Source organism: Acinonyx jubatus, chromosome A2 (assembly GCF_027475565.1).
Source record: "Acinonyx jubatus isolate Ajub_Pintada_27869175 chromosome A2, VMU_Ajub_asm_v1.0, whole genome shotgun sequence".
NCBI classification, from domain to species: domain Eukaryota; kingdom Metazoa; phylum Chordata; class Mammalia; order Carnivora; family Felidae; genus Acinonyx; species Acinonyx jubatus.
The window spans coordinates 112,434,723-112,456,463 of record NC_069383.1 but is presented as its reverse complement, the minus strand read 5'-3'; the positions used below and the strand labels follow the sequence as shown (position 1 = coordinate 112,456,463).

At 37.1% G+C, this 21,741-nt stretch overlaps 1 protein-coding gene across 5 annotated transcripts in view; it reads right to left on the bottom strand.

Moving 5' to 3' along the window:
• TMCC1 (transmembrane and coiled-coil domain family 1) overlaps positions 1-21,741 on the bottom strand; it is a 240,686-nt gene that overhangs the window by 52,674 nt on the left and 166,271 nt on the right. Inside the window, exon 1 of one of the 5 annotated variants that reach the window (XM_053218908.1) lies at positions 6,988-7,549. The exons of 3 other annotated variants lie outside the window; for them this stretch is intronic. In XM_053218908.1, coding sequence (XP_053074883.1) covers positions 6,988-7,029 — 42 coding nt within the window. In that variant the 5' untranslated portion in view covers positions 7,030-7,549. Of the gene's footprint in view, positions 1-6,987; positions 7,550-21,741 lie in introns of those variants that run through there. One more of the 5 variants, XM_053218910.1, reaches the window with a different exon arrangement.

The following is a 21,741-nucleotide window of genomic DNA, read 5'->3' as shown; positions in this document are numbered from 1 at the left end:
GCTGGGACTATAAACCAGGTCTCTTGAGCCTCAGTCTCTCGATAACATCATTCTCCATTTTAGAAACAACAATGCAATCTAGTGCCCTTGCCTCCAAGGTGAAAGTTTTCACACTGATCAAAACTACAACTACGTGGTCAGTGAGAACCAATAAGATTTTTGCCTTACTCTAATCCTGCTTTCATGCTCCAAAAGAAGATCCTGGGTATAGTTCTTCAGAACTTGTTCATTGTATGGGGTATGAACAGTTGCCACCTGGATGTCCTGCACTTGGCTTTTCTCTCTTTATCCAGCTCCAAAACTCAGAGGTAAAGTGGCACATAATTAATTCAGTGGAGAATAACAGTGAGTCAAGATGCAAGCAATTTACCACAACTCATACAAGGGAAAACATAAACAGGCAAAACTTGGATTGTTTCATAAAATGACCTATATTTGATGAAATATGTATGATAAAATGTATGCATCATGAATGTAAACGTAATGATGTAGAATCTAAAAGCAGCTTTAGTTTAAGAAGAAGGATGTAATAAAAGTTCTCTCTTCCACTGCTGCTCTCTTAAATTTTGTAACCTCACTGGCAGTTTTGTTCTTCAAAATGAAAATGGAACGCTCAGAAATTAAAAGAATTATCTGAAGACGCAGAGTTGTGGTAAACTTTCTCTGGATTACCCACTCCCCCATTTCATTCTCACATTCTTATCTGTGTAGTCTGTCTTTCTTCCTCCCTTCATTTATATTCAAGTTAGTTAACATACAGTGTAGTATTGGTTTTAGGAGTAGAACCCAGTGATTCATCACTTACATATAACACCCAGTGCTCGTCCCTGTGATCTTTACTTCTTAAAGATTTCTTTTCTTGTTAACAGCTTCCTACTGTTGCCAGTTCTGTTCCTAATAGCTCTTTTATGAGAATCATCTTGGAGTATTTGATCTTTCATTCTGAACACACCTCATCTAGTGTGTTCACCTCTATCCAGTTCCTTGATAAGAAAGAAGGCTGCACCATATTTGGGGGGAGGTGAGACATCAAAGATATTTAATGTTACTGAACTTCATGTGGGCATCAAAATGATTCCTTCCCATTTTAAAATGACAATACTGTAACACATTTACGTATATCTTGGTAAACTTCTCTGGGTATACTAATAACATAAATTCCATCAGTGTATCAGAGAGTGTATATATTTTACACTTTGGGAGAAATTACCAAATTACCCTTCAGAAAGATTGCAACCATTTGCACTACTACCAACAATATAGTTCTAGGTATCAAACTTTGGTATTTTGATTACTCTGGTAAGTGAAGATCTCATTTTAATTATCAATTGCATTCTTTGTATTAAGGATAAACTTGACCATTGTTTGATATGTAATTTGACCATACGTATTCCTTTTTCTATGAGTTCTTTTGAATCTCCAAGAGAATCTTTCCCTGCTTGCAATCAGGACATAATATGCCTAGATTTTTGAAAAATAGACTACAGAGGAACCACTGGAAATAAAAAGTCAACTTGAGTTAGGCTTTTGCACTCTCCAGAAATGATTGTCTATAAACTTACCCTCACAAGTTTCCACTGAACATAAAATACTTTCTTTCAGCCAAGTATCAATCTAAATAGTTGGTATTCTTTACTTATTCTCAGACTTCCAACAACCACTACACTTTTCATTAAGGGCAAATGAGAATTAAAGGACATAGTCTAATTATATTTCCTGGGTTTATACATCTCAAACTTTCCTATTTGTCTGGAAAGTAATCTGGATTGTTCCCCCAAACTATTTTAAAATCAAAAATAGGCTCCTAAATATATCTAACAGAGTGAAATAGAGGATTAACAGAGGATTCCTTGTACTTTAGGTACTGAAGATGCACGTGCATGCAGTTCATACATACACACTCCCACCCCCTTCCCCCTACATATGGGGATTAGAACTATAAATGTGAAGCTGACAATTATAGTGATAGAGAAGGGAGTATCTCTGAGGTTGGCTTTTCTGCTTTTTTGACCTCAAGACTATATACTGAAGAGAAAATGTTTTCCCTCCTACCTTGAACCCTGTCCCCAGTCCACCTTACAACACACATACTCCTATCTATGTTCAAGGTAAAATTATATGAATTTAAGCCCAATTGAGCCTACTTTTAAAGGCCCACTGTTACTTAACTGCAATCAAATTACTGACATTACTTATTCCCAGGCTAAACATAATTTCCCTTCTCTAAACTTGTAACCTGTATAATTTTTCGACTTTATATTACCTTCCTATTTTTAGTTATTTTTGTAAGTTTTTATATTTTCTAATAGAGACCATGAGTCCTTAAGTCCTAGATTGTGTCCTACACTTTGCTGAACTCCTTAGAGCACCCACCACAGTACTTTATACTAAATGGCCAGTCACTGTTTCATTCTTTTATTAAAAGTGAGTTCATATTTATAAAGTGCTTTGAATACTGCCTGCACATATGTAAGTTTACTAAATAAAATGAAAGAAATGAACCAATTTTCCCCCTCTACTGAATTTTGTCTGTCAACACGATTTTTCCCATCTCCTACCTTAAAGAAACTTTTGACCGCATTTCCTCTACCAGTTATTGCCCACTGCTCCCTATAGAAGTAAAACTATTAAAAAGGTCTAAAACTCAGTCTCCAAATTCCTCTCTTCCCATTCTCAAACTCACTTAATTGGTTTTATCTCATCATTCAACTAAAAACTTTTTGGCAAGATGACCAATCATCCCTACATTACTATATCCAAAGAGGAGTTCTTAGTCCTCACCTTACTTCACCTATCAGCATCATTTGACAGAGCTGATGTTTCTCTTGTCCTGTGAAGAGTTTCTAAACTTGGATTCTAGGACACCATACTCTCTTGATTTTCCCCATCTATCATGAGCCAGTTTTCCTCCTCTGCCTCTTCTCTCCTTTATTTATATTCAATGTCTCTCTTAATAGCTTCATCTAGTCTCTTGACTTTAAATACCGTCTATTGTGATACTTCCTTCAATTTTATTTTCAGCGCAGACCTCCTAAATTCCGGACTCATACAGTCGTTTATCTATTCAACATTCGCACTTGGATGTCTAACAGACATCTCAAACTGAACTCTTGCTCTTCCCACAAAACCTGCCCCACCAGCAGACTTTCATCTGTTAATGTATTCTTCTAGCTGTTCAAGTTAAATCCTCGTAGTCATCAATTTCTCTCTTATATACCTTATATCCAATCCATCAGAAAATCCTGTTTGATCATACATTCAAAATCTAACCAATTCACATTATCTTCTGCTATTTTACTTTAGTCTGACCCATGATCATATCTTGTCTGGATTACTACAATGGCCTCCTCCCTGGCCTTCCTTGGCACCACATAATCTATTCTCAGTACGAAGTCAGAATGATCCTTTAAAAATATAGGGCACCTAAGTGGCTCAGTCGGTCAGGCATCTGACTCTTGGTCTTAGCTCAGGTCACGATCTCAGGGTCTGTGAGTTTGAGCCCTGCATCAGGCTCTGTGCTGTCAGTGTGGACAGTGCTTGGGATTCTTTCTCTCTCCCTCTTTCTCTGGTCCTCCCCTGCTTGTACTTTCTCTTTCTCAAAATAAATAAACTTAAAAAAAAAAAAGTCAAATCATGTCACTTCTCTGCTTAAAATTCTTCAATGTATTCTCTTTACATTCAAAGAGAAAGCCAGTCTTTAAAAATGGCTTCAAGGGCATTTCTGATCTGATCTCTGTGTGGGAGATTAATAGCTACAAATTCATCCAATCTAGTATGCCATTCTTTTACAATTTGACTTCCTCATTCCTTCCATCAAAAAGTGGAATCTATTTCTCCATCCTGTGAAACTGAGTTTGGTCATGGACTTGCTTTGGCCAAATGAAACAACAAATGTGACAGAGCAGAGACTTGAAATGTGTTTGTACATTGGGACCTGCTCTCTCTTGCTGCACTGAGATCTCCAGTAGGCCTTACATTTCAGTTAATGACAATTCCATCCTCACAGCTGTTCAGGCTAAAATCTTTGTACCACATGAAGGCAGGCTCAACTGACATCCAGCACCAACTACAAGACATGTAAAGGAGGCCATCTTAGACCACCCAACCGTACTTGAGCTACCTAGTAACTTCCCGGCCAGATCCCACAAGAACGACCCAACTAATCCCAGCTGAAAGAGCTGACTCACAGAACTGTGAGCAAATAAAAAAGTTGTTTTAGGTCACTAAATTTTGGAATCGTTTGTTATACAGCAACAGACAACTGAGAAGCTCTATTGCATCATTGACACCCCAATTCCTACCACTGCCCTCCCTTCTTGCTCTAGACATACCAACCTGTTTTCTATTCCTGATATATATCAGGAACACTCCTGCTTTTGTTTTGGCTGTACGCTGTACTGGGAATGCTCATTTCTCAGACAGATGTATGGCTAACCCGCTTACTTCTATGAAGTCTTTCCTCAAATATCTTTTTAAACGAGGCTTACAATTACTATCCTATTAAAAATAACAGTCTACCCCCAGCACTTTCGAGCTCACTTACATTTATTGTCTTTATAGTCCATCCTCTTTCTCTCAGGTTTATTATTTGTTATCTTCCCCAACTAGATTGTAAGGTTTAGATGTGAGGGGAGTTTTATTTTATCTTTTAAAAATTCACTGTTTAGGGGCGCCTGGTGGCGCAGTCGGTTAAGCGTCCGACTTCAGCCAGGTCACGATCTCACAGTCCGTGAGTTCGAGCCCCGCGTCAGGCTCTGGGCTGATGGCTCAGAGCCTGGAGCCTGTTTCCGATTCTGTGTCTCCCTCTCTCTCTGCCCCTCCCCCGTTCATGCTCTGTCTCTCTCTGTCCCAAAAATAAATAAACGTTGAAAAAAAAAATTTTAAAATTCACTGTTTAATATAGTGACAGCCCAATGTAAATAACACTTATTTAAAAGGTAAAGCATCTATATATGGCCAAGTGATTACACATGTATGTTCTGAATTGCCACTGTAAATTATGGGCATTTGCATAGAAAACTCAGGCAATGTCAACATTGCCAAGGAGTTGTCTGGAATGTTTGTATTACATATATGACTTAAACATACAGATGTGTGGTGTTGCAGGGTTATTAGGAAAGGAAAAAGGGAATTATTCATCTTTAGAACTGGTCAACGTCTTGAGATATTTTGATCTCATTAAAAAAACAGATGTAAGTTCAATACTGTCCAGCTTTCTAAAATTCTCCCATTTATTTCCTAGAGTCAGATATATTAATCCCTCTGGAGTCTTTCTTCAAAATATTCATTCTGTAGTTTAGAATGAACTCTTCACAAAGCATGTTGCAGTCTCATGCAAGGAGAATATATACATATGAACCTCAATCCATAGAAGTTTGATATATCCAGACAGTCAGAATTACAGAAACAAAGCAAATACCTCATTTCTGAATATTTTAATCATTGTTTCACTGAGACTACTTAGTTCCCATAGTCGACAAATAGTTTGGTAAGTGAGAGGGAGACATGGGTAGAGAAGATAAGAAAACAGTTGCATCTACAATCATTTACTCAGGTACTCAATATATATATATATATATATATATATATATATATATATATATATATATTTTTTTTTTTTTTTAGCAAGTTTTCTCTACTCATGAATTAGTATAATAATGTAGAAAATTAACTAAAAATGTTTAAATTATGTTTTCTGTTCCCCTCCTCCCTTTTGATTATCAGTAAGTGGGGAAAGGAGTTAATTTCTGTTTTTACTATCAGTCTCTACCTCCTACCCTTTTAGGGCTCTAGTACGAATTCTATCTCACCACCCCATTCAACCTAGGCTAACATTCTTAATAACATAGATAAGTAAACTGACCTTTTATAACCCTAGAACAAACAGAGATGTGCCAGGGTTTTAAAACCCAAGATACAAAACAAACAGAAAAAAAGGGTAGAGAACAGAGCCACAAATCTCTTAATGAAGTCAGTATTTAAATTATTAACCATAAGGTGTAAGACAGTAATTTAATATCAAACCTCAGAGTGAAAAATCTGGATCTTAAATCCAATGGCTCAGGGCAAACAATATTAATGTACATTCAGAATCAGGTAACTTCAGAATTCAGAATGTAACTTCAGAATCAGGTAAAACTATAAAAAATCTGTTTTGCTTTAGCATGAGCTCTTAGAAAATATCTATGTATCACTTATAAAACCAACTCAAACAATCATGGTAAAATCAAGCCATGGGCCAAGTTTTCTACTCAAGATTACAGATCAAATGTGAAAATGGTAGTTGTGTTGTATAAAGCTGGATCATCTTCCTATCCAGCTGTATCTCAGGGACCTGTTCTTCTGACCTGGAGACATAAACTTTAGCACTGAGATATGTGCACACTGCCTTTCAATTCAGAAAACTGCCAAGTCTTTGGGAAAAAATACACTGAAAACAAGTAGCTGAGGGATAAGAACCTTTGTTTCTAATGTAGTATTTCAAATGGCTCTAATCCAAATTCTTATTTTTTATGCATGCCTAGCATCTTCAAATTTAACCCAAGTTTTTCCCAAGCTAAAACCCTGCCAAAGGCAAACAAAATTCTTTTGTTCATTGAAGGAAACACTTATTTTCTGATAACTATTTTGCCTGAGAGAGTGAGGATGATATTTACTCTGCACTGAACCAGCCCAGCACACGGGAGAGTCGGAATACTCCAGTATGATCTGAGCATGCCCACACAGCCAAAGAGTGCTCTGTGCATTCTGCCCAAATAGCTATGGGCAAAATGCACAACTAGGAAACACATAACATGCTTCTTGATTATTGCCATTTCACACAAGTCAGTCCAAAAATAGCAAATGCCCATGGCTGAGACCTACTGCTGAAAAATGCTGAGTTTTCAGCAGCTCAAAGCATTTCCTGTGTCTATTTAACCAGCCCCCACTTAAAGCTGTAGAATATAGGATTAAGGAAGAGGTTTAAAAAAAGAGACAGATACACACACATATACAACATACGGTTTCCGAGGAGACTGAGGGTTCCATGCTTGTAAGGGAGAAAGAGGAGGAATATGCCGAATAACCCTCGGGTTTCTCCCAGATTTGAACATGCTGTACTGTGGCATGAGGTCAGCAGAGACTGACTCCAGCCCTGTGAGGCTGAATTCTACCCTGACAAAGCAGTATCACTGTAATATGAAGCAAAAGGATCCAGGGCATGTTGGCAGCTGTACAGACTGGCTGTTCTAGAAAGTAATGACAATTCCAAAACAAGAGATCTATGCTGTCACATGAGATAATCTTCAGCCCAGTTAAGCAATAAGCACCAAAAATACTTGAATCGCAAACACAGGCAGCTCAAAATATAAAAGGTAGGAAAGAACTTTTCTCCTTGAGCCTATTTTGCATCTGGAGGAAATGAACAGGAAGTGGGAAATTTGAAAAGCTACTGGTTAACTAGATTTGTATCACTAATAATACATTGATTTTGATCTGAGCTGAGGCACAGTCTTCTGGACACTGTGACCTAGCTGAGGAGCCCCAAAACTTCTCTGTGACTTTACAACAGAGCAGGGAAAATATCCTGAAAATATATTTTTGGTAATGGATAGATGCCAGAACTGAAGATATGGTAAATAACCTCATTTTTCACACATATCCAGAAGTCAAAGGTTGCTACAAACCTAATGCACATTTATGGTTTCTTTTTAGGTCACTAAGAATCTATACAAGTGTACTGTTAGAAATTCTTGCCTGAAGTAAGAGGAACACTAAAGAGTCTTACCAGGCAAAGGAGCCAGAACACAGAATTTCCGTCAAGAGAAAATATAAGGCAATGCACATGTAATCCTTTAAATTTTGTGGACTCCCTTACGTTATGAAAATTCTACTCTAGATCAGAAGTGACCCAATATTTTTAATAAATAAAATTTAGCCAGGAAACAGCAGTAAACACAGGACACAGAGATGAAACAAAATGGTATGAAAGAACTAACAGTAAAGTAAATTAAGTTCTTGAACAGTTCAGCATTAGAACAGAGTAAATGAAGTTAGAAGAATTTTTTTTTAAGTAGAGATCAAGAGTGAGATCAAGAATCACATGCCATACTGACTGAGCTAGCCAGGTGCCCCATCAAGTTAAAATTTTAAGTAAGTTGAAATTTACCTTATGCCATACTACTGCCTAAAAAAAAGTCTTTCAAAGCTCTCTGTTACTTATATGAAAAAGTCCAAACAACCAGGTATGTTACACAATGATCCTGATGATCATCAGATCCCTGCCTCCTTTTCCCGTTCTATATCTTCTGTGTTCCATTCATAGAACCGCCCATTACTGCCATTTTTTGGGCACAGAAACGGAAAAGTAGGGAGGTTAATAACTTGCTCAGAGTCAAATGGCTAAATGGTAAGGCTGGGATTAAACTAGACTGTACAATTCTGACTCCACACTCTTACCTACTAAGTAGTGACGTTTACAGTAAGAACTCTATCTTTAAGGCATCAGTAGAGACAGAACATGAGCACCTACAAAGATGTTCAGAAAAAGAGAGAAAAGTGAATCACTACAGGATGGAGAAAAGCTTCAAAGGAAGGGGTAGAACTTGAGCTGGGCTGTTCATTCAATTATCTGAGGCACTGTTCTGGAGAAACATCAAAGAACAAACCGATTATGCCTACATCCTAGCTGAGGAAAACAGCTAATAAACAAATGTAATAAAATATATAATATGTCCGTTGGTAATAAGTGCTATGAAGAAAAATAAAGCAGAATAAAGAGGACAGAGGATGAGGGACCTTCTCTAATAATATCTGACCAGAGATCTGAATGAAATCACGTGAATATCTGGGGAAAGGTGTTCCAGGGAGATACCAAGTTCAAGGGCCTTCAGACAGGAATGGTTTTGGTGTGCACAATGAGTGAACAAGGGAGAAAAGACAGAAAATAAGGACAGAGAGGCCTGGTGGATAAAAGCAGGGTGAGACTGTGTTATGTATGACATTGTAGGCTACTGTAAGGAAGTCAATGGGAGTCTTGAGCAGAGTAAGGAAAGGTTTCAGGTTTAACAGGATCACTCTAAGAACAGACAATGCTGGAGTGAGTGAGGGCCAGAGGACATGTACGAAGAGTGCTTAGGAAGCTATTACAATAGTCCACGCAAGATGACTGAAGTCAAGTGCCTATGACATGTTATCTGACATCCATTGAGGGAGCAAGAAACAGGTATTAACAAATACATAATGGAAGTGGGATGGGGAGGGATAAGGAAGAAAGAAAGAAAGGAAAGGCTTTTCACTTACAAGATATATTAGCTTTAATTTTATAATTATTAGCTTACCAATATTAGATTTTAAAAGGACATATACATAATTTAATTATTTATAGATTTCCCAATTTTTGATCAAGTTTTTTTTCTCTATATTTGTACCCAAATACATAATAGGTAATTTTACCATTTCTAATAGAGTTTTCTCATTCATTAAACATCTTACTTGGGGCACCTGGGTGGCTCAGTCAGTTAAACATCCAACTTCAGCTGAGGTCATGATCTCATGATTCATGAGTTTGAGCCCCATGTTGGGCTCTGTGCTGGCAGTGCGGGGCCTGCTTCAGATTCTCTGTCTTCCTCTCTCTATGCCCCTGCCCTGCTTGCACTCTCTGCCTCAAAAATAAATAAACATTAAAAAATATTAAAAACATTTTTTTACTTAAAGATGTAATCCAGTATCTTATTAAGTCTGGGAAACAAAAATATCATCAAATAGGGGAAAAACTGCTACTGGGTAGTTTCAAAATGGGTAGTTTTAAAATACTGGATATGTAGTTTCCCATACTAATAAGTTTTGCTTTAGGTCACTTTATAGAGACCTCTGAAAGAATAATTTACTTTGAACATGAGTTTTTGTTTTGATGTCCAGACTGTCAAAGGAAATTTTGATTCCTATTGCAGGATATACAGGGAACAGTGCCCAGAGAGGTCATTATCAACTGAATAGGAATAATGGCATTTCTGAGTTCTGAGCTTCTTTATGATTTTAACACAAGGCCAATAGAAAATAAGTTTGTGAGGGCAATAAAACAGATGCATAGGTTTTAGTCTACTGCCAAAGCCAGGAGACATGAACTAATGTTTTTTATTTCCTCCTATGAACCAGAATAAGAATAGAAGGGGGCATCTGATAAATTATATAAACCTGTACAGATAAATACAGCACTATATAGCCACAGACTTTAGGCCAAAAGTGAATAGGCATTAGCAGGGGGACAAAAAGAGATCACCATTCATACCTCATCTACAGAGGAAATAGTGTGACTAACAAAGGGATGAAACTGTTACACTCCTTAATTACTCTCTCCAAAGTTCAAGAGAAAATTTTTTAAGAGGAGGGATCCTGTATTAATTTATTCAGTAAGTATTACCATGTGCCAGGCCCTGTGTTTGGCATTTAGGGATGAAAAAAAATGAGTAAGATGAATAGGTCTTGCTTGCTACTGACTTTAGAGATCATTTATGTTTGTATTTTCTATTTCTCAACATTTTATAAAAACTCACACCCTGTTTAGTACCTTCTCATTCTATACTCTGTGTACTCTCCCCAGTCTGGAATCTTTCATTGTTTTGTTTCTATAATTTTATTTTGGACCTAAGAATCAATGCTGCTGTCCTCCTACCATCTTTTTCCAGCTTATGCATTCATTTCATAACCATCTCATTTCTTGTGTTTACCACTGCTTAAAAACAAAAGAATAAAGAAATTAGCAAAAACCAAAAACACCCTCAATTTCTGTAGGATATTTCTGAGTTAGTATTCCTACCTTATATCTTCATTATATAAAAACTTCATTGGAGGCTTTTTTTTTTTTTTTTTGGACAAATTACTTCTTTGGATGCTGTCTGAATATATGTTCCAAAAGTTTCCTTTCTAGACCCCAAATTAATCCCACAGTTATCTGCAGTGCTACATGAGCTCTTTTGTATGTTTTTCAAAATTGAGATATAGTCAATACATATAACATTGTATTAGTTTTAGGCGTACAACACAATGATTTGATACATGTATTGCACAATGATTACCACAATAAATTTAGTTAACATCTATAACCACACATGGTTACAAAAATTTTTTCCTTGTGATGAAAACTTTTGAGATCCACTCTTTCAGCATCTTTCATATGTGAGTGCTTTTGGATGGAAACCCATTCCATGCTGAGGGTCAATTAATGATAGAGTTATGGGGAAAAGTAATTGGGTACACAAAGAATGAATTCAAATCTCTGTCAAGATGTGGGTCTATAATTATCGATACTTATAGAAAAAGAACACATTTTCAACACGTGTGAAACAATCACAGTTTACGTTTTTTAAAAAAAATGACAGGCAACTTGGGCGCACGTGGGTGGCTCAGTCAGTTAAGCATCTGACTTTGACTCAGGTCATAATCTTAGGGTTCATGAATTCCAGACCTGTGTCAGGCTCTGTGCAGACTCGCACTCTGTCTCTCTTTTTCTCAAAAATAAACATTAAAATAATAATAATAATAACAGGCAATCTTCAATTACTCCAAGCACTCACCATCTGTGAGAGACAATAATTTGGAGGTCCCTAATGAGTCAACACTCCCGGTATTTATGCCCTGTGCAGTCCTCTTTCCACACGGACTCTGGGCTTGTCATGGGACGAACTGTAGCAAATGGTGCTTTAGCAAGCATGATGCAGAGACCTGCTTAGTGCTTGGAAATTGGAGACTGTTATTCTGAACACTCCAAAGAACCCACTGGCCATGCTGCAAAAAAGCCCAATCAGCCACATAGAGAGTAGTAAGAGTAGAAGAATCAAGGTCACTGGCCAAGAGCCACAGCTAAACTCTTGAGTCAGTGGCTAATACAGACTGCTAGCCACATGAGTGAGGCCATTTGGACGCTCTGGGCATCCCCAATATCCCAGCCAACACATGGAAAGCAGAACCACCTGGCTAGACCACAGAATCATGACAGATAATAGTTACCACTATAACATGGACTTTTTAAACATGTGTACAGTTGTATGGATTTTAAAACATGCACAGATTTATGTAACTACCAGCACAATCAGGATAAAAAGCAGTTCCATCGTTGTAAAAGACTCCATTGTGAAAAATCCTCAACATCACTAGTCACTGGGGAAATGCAAATCAAAACCACAATGAGATACCACCTCACACCAGTCAGAAGGGCTAGTATGAAAAAGACAAGGAACAAGCGCTGGTGAGGATGTGGAGAAAAGGGAACCTTTGTGCACTATTGGGGGTGAAGGGGAAGGGATGTAAATTGATACAACCACTGTGGAAAATAGTATGGAGGTTCCTCAAAAAATGAAAAATAGAATTATCATATGATCTAGTAATTCCACTACTGGGTATTTACCCAAAGAAAACAAAAACACTAATTCAAACAGATATATGCAACCCTATGTTTACTGCAGCACTACTGACAACATCCAAGATAGGGAAGCAACCCAAGTGTTCACTGATCAATAAACGAGTAAAGAAGATATGGTGTGTATGTGTGTGTGTGTATGTATATATATATATATATATATATATACGTATATATATGTATATATATACATATATATATATACATATATATATACGTATATATATGTGTATATATATATATATATACATATATATATACACATACACACACACACACAATGGAATATTACTCAGCCATAAAAAGAACAAAATCTTGCCACCTGTGACAACATGGATGGACCTAGAGGGTATTACGCTAAGTGAAATAAGTCAGACAAGGACAAATATCATATGATTTCACTTACGTGTGGAATGTAAAAAACAAAATGAATAAACAACAACAAAAAAAATGAACGGCCCCTTAAAATACTCTTAGAGAACAACGTGGTGGTTGCCAGAGGGGAGGTGGTAGTGGGGAATGGGTGAAATAAAGAGTATTAAGACGTACAAACTTCCAGTTATAAAATAAATCACGGAGATGAAAAGTACAGCATAAGAAATATAACATCGTATGTCAATTATACTTCAAAACTAAATACATACATAAATAAATGACTCCTTTGTGTAGTCACACCTAACCCCACCACTAATGCATAATCCATTCTTTTCACCACGGTTTGTCTTTTTGAGAAAGTGATATAAACAGAATCATATAGTATATAACCTTTAAGATGATTTCTTTTACTTAGCATAATGCCTTTGACACTCATGCATCCAGAATGTTGTATGTATCAATGGTTCATTTCTTTTTACTGCTGAGCAAGAGTATGGATGTACCACCGTTTGTTTATCCATTCACTTGCTGAACTACATCTGGATGGTTTTCACTTCTTTGTAATTATGAATAGAGCTGCTCTAAAACCCCGGTGTGAAGGATTTTGCTGAGACAGAAGTTTTTTTTTGTTTGTTTTTTTTTTCAACGTTTTTATATTTATTTTTGGGACAGAGAGAGACAGAGCATGAACGGGGGAGGGGCAGAGAGAGAGGGAGACACAGAATCGGAAACAGGCTCCAGGCTCTGAGCCATCAGTCCAGAGCCTGACGCGGGGCTCGAACTCACGGACCACGAGATCGTGACCTGAAGTCGGACGCTTAACCTACTGCGCCACCCAGGCGCCCCCAGAAGTTTATGTTACTACAGGTTAAAAACCTGGAATGAATTTGCTGGGTCACATGTAAGTGTATATTTAACTTAAAAAGAAAACAAACTGTTTTCCAGAGTAGTAGTACCATTTTCCTTTCCTAAAACAAAGTATGAGGGTAATTGTCAGCATTCCTGTCAGTATCTGAAATTGTTAGTTTTTATTTTAGCCATTAGACTAATGGTATCTCATCATGGTTTAAATTTCCCTAATAGTTAATTTCCCTAATAGTTGATAATACTAAACATTTTTTTCATGTATTTATTTACCATTGTACATTCTCTTTGGTTTAAAAAAAAAAACAAACTAAGATATTCAACCATTTTTCAAATGGGTTGTTTGTTCTTTCCTGGTCATTTCTGGCAATTTTAAAAATATATTCTGAATATGTGGCCTGTGTCAGAAACGTGATGTGCAAAATTTTCTCCTGGGCTGTAGCATGCCTTTTCATTCTCTTAATAGTGTTTTTCAACAATAAAAAAACAAAAAACAAAAAACAAAAACTTTTAATGTTGATGAATTCCTGTTTATCATTTTTTAATGTTATGAATTGGGCTTATGGTGTCATACCTAAGAACTTTTTGCCTCATCCCAGGTCAAAGATTTTATATGTATTCTAAAAGTTTTATGTTTTACATACAGATTTATGATCTATTTTGTGTTAATTTTTGCATAAGGCATGAGATCTAAGTACAGCTTCATATTTTTGTAGATGGATGCTGAATTTGTCCGTCTTTATTTAAAAAACACTATCCATTTTCCATTGAATTATCTTTGTATTTTAATGAAAAATGAATTGGAAGTATTTATGTGGTTTGATTTCTGGACTTTCTATTCTAATAATCTATGTATCTATCCTTTAGCCAATATGATACCATCTTGACTACTGTACCTTTATGAGAAGTTTTAAAAATGGGTAGGATAATTCACTCAACTTTATCCTTCTTTTCCAAAATTGGTTTGGCTATTTTAGTTTCTCTGCCTTTCCACATAAATTTGAGAATAAGTCTGTCTATAATTACAAAAAAAAACTTGCTGAGAGTTTTTACTGGAATTGTATTAAATCTATGGAACTAGAGAGAAATGACATTTTTAGAATGCTGAATCTTCTAGTCCCTGAATATATCTATGTATTTATATCTGTATTCTTTCATCAATGTTTTACAATTTCAGCAAATAGATCCTACGTGTAATATGATTTTTACATTTATACTTAAGTATTTTTCTCTTGCTGCTTTTATAATTAGTAAATCCTTCCCCCCAATTGTTCATTGCAAATACATAAAAGCTCAGTTGGTTTGTGTGGGTTGGCACTGTATCTTTGGATCATACTGAACTCATTTATTAGTAATTCTAGGAGGTTTTTTGTTTGTTTGTTTGTTTTTTTGGTGTGTGTGGATTCCTTGGAATTGTCTATATAAGTAGTCATGCAGCTGTGAGTGGGGGCAGTTTTATTTCTCCCTTTTCCATCCATATGCCTTTTATTTCTTTTTCTTGTCTTATTGTACTGGCACCCACTTCAAGTACAATGTTAAACAGGGAGTGATCAGAGAGGACAACCTTGCCTTCTTCCCAATCTTAAAATTACAAGATTCAGGCTTATACCATAAAGTATAAAGTTAGCTGCAGTTTAAAAATTTTTTTGTTAGATGTCCTTTATCAGTTGAAGAAATTTCCTTCTACACCTAGTTTGCTGAGACTGTTAAATAATGAATGCAGGGGGGCACCTAGGTGGCTCAGTCTGTTAAGTTTCCAACCCTTGGTTTCAGCTCAAATCATGATCTCATGGCTCATGAGGTTGAGCCCTACATCAGGCTCCATGCAGACAGCACAGAGCCTGCTTGGGATTCTCTCTTTCCCCCTCTGTCCCCCTCAAAATAAACAAATTTTAAAAAATAACGAACATTATTAAATTTTGTCAAATGCTTTTCTTGTATCAAGTGATAAAAGGTTTTGATTCTTTGGGTTGTCAACATTGTGAATTACATTGTTTTGATTTTCAAATACTGAACTAGTATTGCATACCTGACATAAACCACACTTAGACATGGCATATTATTTTTTACGTACATTGCTATGTTCAATTTGTTAGTGCTTTATGGAGTATTTTCTCATCTATGTTCATGAGGGATACTGGTCTGCTATTTTGTTTTCTTGTATAGCTTTTTCTCTAGTTTTGACATCAGAGTAATGCTGGCCTCATAAAATAAGAGTCCCTTTCTCTTCCATTTCCTGTAAGAGATCACACAGAGGTGGTATATTTCTTAAGTTTGTGGTAGAATTTGCCAGTGAAACTATGTGATTTCTTTCTCAGAATGTTTTTTGTTTTTGTTTTATTTGAGAGAGCGAGTAAGCAGGTGAGAGGGACAACAGGAGAGACAGAGAATCTTAAGCTGGCTCCACACTCCACACAGAGCCCAATGCAGGGGCTCTGAATCCTTGACCTTGGGATCATGACCTGAGTCAAAATCAAGAGTGGGACGCTCAACAGACTGTGTCATCCAGAAATGAAATTTGTAGCTTAACTACAAGGAGCACCTGGGTGGCTCAGTCAGTTGGACATCCCACTCTTGATTTTTGGCTCAGGTAATGATGTTGCAGTTTGTGAGTTCAAGCCCCGCATTGGGCTATTATGCACTGAGAGCTCAGAGCCTGCTTGGGATTCTCTCTCTCTCTCTCTCTCTCTCTCTCTCTCTCTCACACACACACACACACACACACAAAATAAACTTAAAAAAAATAAACTATAAATTCCATTCTTTAATAGTCATAGAACTATTCAGGCTATCTTTTCAACTTAGGTGACTTTTGGTAGCCCATTGTTTTGAGAATTTGGTCTCCTTCGTTAAGTTGTTGATTTATGTGTTCAGAGTTGTTTATAGTTCCTTATAATCATCTTTTTTTTTTAATGTTTATTTTTGTGGGGGGGAGGGAGGAAACGGGGAGGGAGAGAGAGAGGGCAAGGGAGAAAGAGAGAGAAAGACAGAGAGAGAGAGACTGTGCAAGTGGTGAAGGGGCAGAGAGAGGGGGGGACAGAGGATCCTAAGTGGGCTCTGTGGTGATAGCAGAGAACCCAATGCAGGGCTTTAACTCCTGAACCCTGAGATTGTGACCTGAGCCAAAGTCACTTAACCAACTGAGCCACCCAGGCACCATAGACAATGTCTTTATTTTAACCCTCATTCCTGAAGGACACTTTTGCTTTTGCTAGATATAAAACCTTAAGCAGATAACCACCACCACCACCCCCGCCCCCGGCACTTTGAAAATATAATTCCACTTCTTTCTGTCATCCAAGATTTCTGATGAGAAATCTGTAGTCCTTTGGAGAGTTGTTACCCTATAAGGACTGCATCATTTTTCTCTGGTTGCTTTCAAAATCTTGTCTTCTGTTTTGGTGTCATGATAGTTTTAGTTATGATGTGTCCAGGTGTGAGTTTGTCTTTATTCTTTTTAGGATTTCCTGAACCTAAAGGTTTGAATCTTGAATCTACAGGATTAGGTTATTTGCCAAATTTGGAAAGTTTCTAGTCATTAGTTCTTCAAATATATTTTCTGTACCACTCCTTTACCTCTCCTGCTGGACTGTTAGACCTCTGTCATTGTCCCACAAGTCCCTAAGTTTCTCTTCAAGTTTTTCCTCAACATTCCCCCCCCACCCCAATGGATAATTTCTACTTATCTATCTTCATGTTCATTGACTCTTTTCTCTATCATTTTCATTCTGCTATTGATCCCATCCAGTGAATTCTTTTTCATTTATTGTATTTTTCAGTTCTAAAATGTCCATTTGGTTCTTTACCTCCTTTATTTCTTTGTTGAGACTATCTTTCTGTTCATTCCAAGAATGTTTGCTCTTACTTGCTGGAACATTTTTATCATTGCTGCTTTAAAGTTTTTGTCATTGCTTAAGTCTGTGTTCTTGGTATGGCATCTTTTGACTGATTTTTTCCATGTGAACTGTTTTCCTATTTTTTTCAAATGCCAAGTATCCTGGACTTTTGGACATTATTATAAGATTCTAGGTCATCTTAAAATCCTATGGAGAATACGGATATTTTTCATTTAGTAGGCAATCAACCCAGTTTTCTTCAGGCGATAGTTTCTGACCGGCCTTCTGTGTAGTTTCAATTCAGTTAAGTTTTCAGTCTTTGCAGGGCTATTTGGATCTGTCCCATATGTGTACTACCCTGTTCCCAATCTGGTACCTGAGCTGTGGTCTAACCCATATTTCATTTATTAGAGAGCAGATATGCTGCCTGAGGTTGAATTTCTACATGTATAGCATATGTGTAAGGCCAGGAGTTCATAACAAAATTTAAAGAGTTTATTTCCCAAGCTTCTCTCTTTTACAATCTCCCCAGTAATTTTTGGTTCACTAGGGTTCCCCTTCCTGTCATATAGCTAGAAAGCTTGGGCTTTATTTACTTCACTGTCACACAATTTCCAGAGTGCCTATGTCTGGAGCCAAGCAACTGAAGGAAAAGAAAAAAAAAAAAAAAAAAAGCAAATGGGGTCATTCTAACCTTCTTGGGACCAAAGCTCCACTGATCATAAGGAAAGATTCCCTACCCTCAGAGCTTTAGGCTCCTGCCAGACCCCAATCTACTGCCACCACAGAACTGCTTGAGGCTCATGGCACAGGAGAACAGAGAAAAGAAAAAAGAACAACAGAAGGTGTCTATACTTTCTCTGAGCATTAGAATATGCCTTTCTTATTCTCTGCACCAGAACTGATGGTTTCTCCTGGAGTTCTCTCTATTCACATTGATGCCCACTTCTGGGTTTTAGGCTGTGTTGGATTCAGGCATGGGAGAAATGATAAATTCACTCATACTTCCACAGTACTTCGGGATCTGCTTTTCTTTCCTAATCTGCCTGTTACAATCTACCTTTCAGTATCCTCAAATAGCAGCCCTATCCCAGGTTTTTAAAACTGCAGTCAGTGGGAGAGACCAGGCAAAGTGTACTTGCTCCATCTTACCCAGTCCCTGGATCTTAAGCTACTAAGTTTGGAGGTCATTTGTTACATAGCAATAGATCACTGGAACACAATCCAACTCAAGAAGAAATCATTTAAGTGCAATGCACATGAAATAACACATTCTTTACATTTTTCTTCTTTAGAAAAATCACCAGATCATTATCAGGTAGCTGCTACCAATTCAGTAGTGGAATATTCTAGGCTTTCTTAATTTGGTTCCTAAGAAACAGATTCAGTTTCATTACTGGAGTAATCAAAAATGATAGCAATGACAACAGTGGAAGCTTGTTACTTAGTAGAAGTGGGTTTATTCTGCTGTCAGATGCAATTTGTCAATAAAGGTCCTGACATCTTTCTTTCATGCACTGGCTGATCAGCGTTCACAAGAGCTAAGAGAATCATGGGAGGAAACTGGAATGACAAGGATAAATCTGGAAAGTGAAAATGCCTTATGAGAAATTTTTTCCCTCAAAGTTATTCTTGTACAGAATTCCTAAAAGGTTTTTTTATGGTCTTAAAAACAAAAGTAGTTCACCAGCAACCAGCATTTCATTTAGAACAGTCTAATAAACTGCATAATCAAGCAATGATATTTCCTGAGGGAAAAAATCTAGGTTGTCAATCAGCTCCACTGCCTTTTCATAAGCTTTGCCCAACATAAGCAAATCACTATGAAGAAACCAAAACTAGCTGTATCAAATACCACTTCATATCCATAGACAGGCAAAAATTTCAAGTGTCTATAAAGATGAGGGATAATGGGAACTTCTGGACACTGTTGATTGGAGTTTAAATTGGTACAGTCACTCAGGGATGCCTGGGTGTCTCAGTCAGTTAAGCGTCTAACTTCAGCTCAGGTATGATCTCACAGTTTGTGAGTTCAAGCCTCTCATTGGGCTCTGCACTGACAGCTCAGAGCCTGGAGCCTACTTCAGATTCTGTGTCTCCCTCTCTCTCTCTCTGCCCCTTCCCCACTTGTGCTCATTCTCTCTCCCCGCCCCCCCCCCACCAAATAAATAAACATTAAAAAAATTGGTACACTCTATATAGCAATTTGGCAATGTCTAGTTATATAAACATGAATACACCACACAACCCAGTAATTCCATTTCTAGGCATATATATACTAGAGAGATTCTCTTGTATGTGTGTGCAAGGAGACATTTTGAAGAACATTTATTGCAGCACTTATTTATGAAGCAATGAAATATTGGAAATTCCCAACAGAATACTGTGCAACAATTAAATAGAACAGAACTGTATTTACCCATGTGAGTAAATTTCAAAAGGATGACACTGAGTGAAAAAAGAAGTTACAGAATACTATATAGTATTTATGAATACATGCATATATATGAAAAGTACATAAACATATGTTCATGAAAAATACTGAATTCAGAATAGTTATGTTCAAAGAAGGGGCAATGGGGTGAAGAGTGGTATGCACAAAATTAAACTTTATTTAATACAGCCAAACAGCAAGTTTGAAAAAGCCTAGTAATGGTCCTTGAGTGTTTATTACATTATTCTCTTTATTTTTCTGCTTGTTTGAGATATTTATAATATAACAAGCAAAAAAGAAAAAAATATGAGAACATATATACCAGTTACAATGTAACCAGTTACATGAACACTCATGTTTAGTGAAAAAATATTCTGATAATACATTAGCCAAATACATATACATACAATAAAAACTGTGTTTAACAAGGCTAAGAGAACTAGAGGCTATGAAGTACATTTCAAACTATGCAAATCACAGAGACCAAATGTGAACATGTTTAAGAAAACTGATGATCAGGCTAACTTCTGTTATATCCTAAGTAAGGATCTCATGAGTCAAGGTTCTAACAAAAGCTGAGCTGTTGCTGTCTGTGATCTCTCTGCTTTCCCTAGCATCATCTGTTACAATACTGCAAAGCAGGTTATTTGGCACATGTAGTAGCTTGGTACTGATTCTACCCAAAGCTGGGAACTAGTAGAAGCTGGTCTACTACCTGGGGGTGCTTTTGGAACCTCTGGGAAGGGGAAGACTAGACTGAGTAGGGCCAAAAGACTTGGCTCTTCCCAACAGAATTCAAGTGGTATATTACAGCCAGAGCAGAAATGGGAGTTGCTGCTAGCTTTAATAGGACTTGGTAGAGAAGGGAACAGGGAATCTGTCTTTCTAACCCCATAAATGACCCAGAAGTCTGCCAGGTCACCTAGACTGAGAATGCAGATCTCTTACAACACAGAGTGGGCAGGTAACATGCTCCAGAATCACTGTGTTCACTTGGTACCTACGAGCACAAATGCCAAACTATTCTACAGACTCCTCTGCATCTATAACTGGCAAGATATGTCTATAATTCCTAGGAAGACTGCCAGGATGCTACATTGTAGTCATTCAGGATAGAAAAGACTGTAGCAGTAATTTTAGTTATCACACTTTAGTTAGTTATTCCCTTATGCTAGTAGTATAATGTTGGGCAAAAAATAAGTCTAGGCAGTTGAAACACTGTGATAAAATTTCTCCTCCTTTAAAAAAAAAAATGAAGGTTGGACCAAGTACCAATAACCATTCTTTTGTGTGTTTTTTTGTTCTGTTTTGTTTCTAGCTGTGAAACACATGGCTTTTGCCATATGCTTTTATTTTTTTCTTCCAAGTTTTTATTTAAATTCTAGCTAGTTAACATACAGTGCAATATTAGTTTCAAATGTAGACTTCAGTGATTGATCACTTACCTACAACACCCAGGGCGCATCACAAGTGCCCTCCTTAGTACCCATCACCTGATTAACCCATTCCATCGCCTGCAACTCCACCCCTCCTAGCTCCCCCCACCCTGCTCACCTCCCCTCCAGTAATGGTCTCTATATGATAACCATTCTTTTGAAGTCCTAGCAGCCTTTCTCTTTTTTACTTTCAGTTGCAAAAAATTTCAAATATATAGAAAAAATAGAATGCTATAATGAACAGCCATATATCTACCACCTAGATCCAACAACTGTTAACTTTCTACCATATTTGCTTTGCCTTACACACACATACACTGCTAAACTACTTAAATTGCATATGGTACTCCACATCAAAATACTTCAGCATTTCTATACAAAATTTAAGGTCATTTGCCC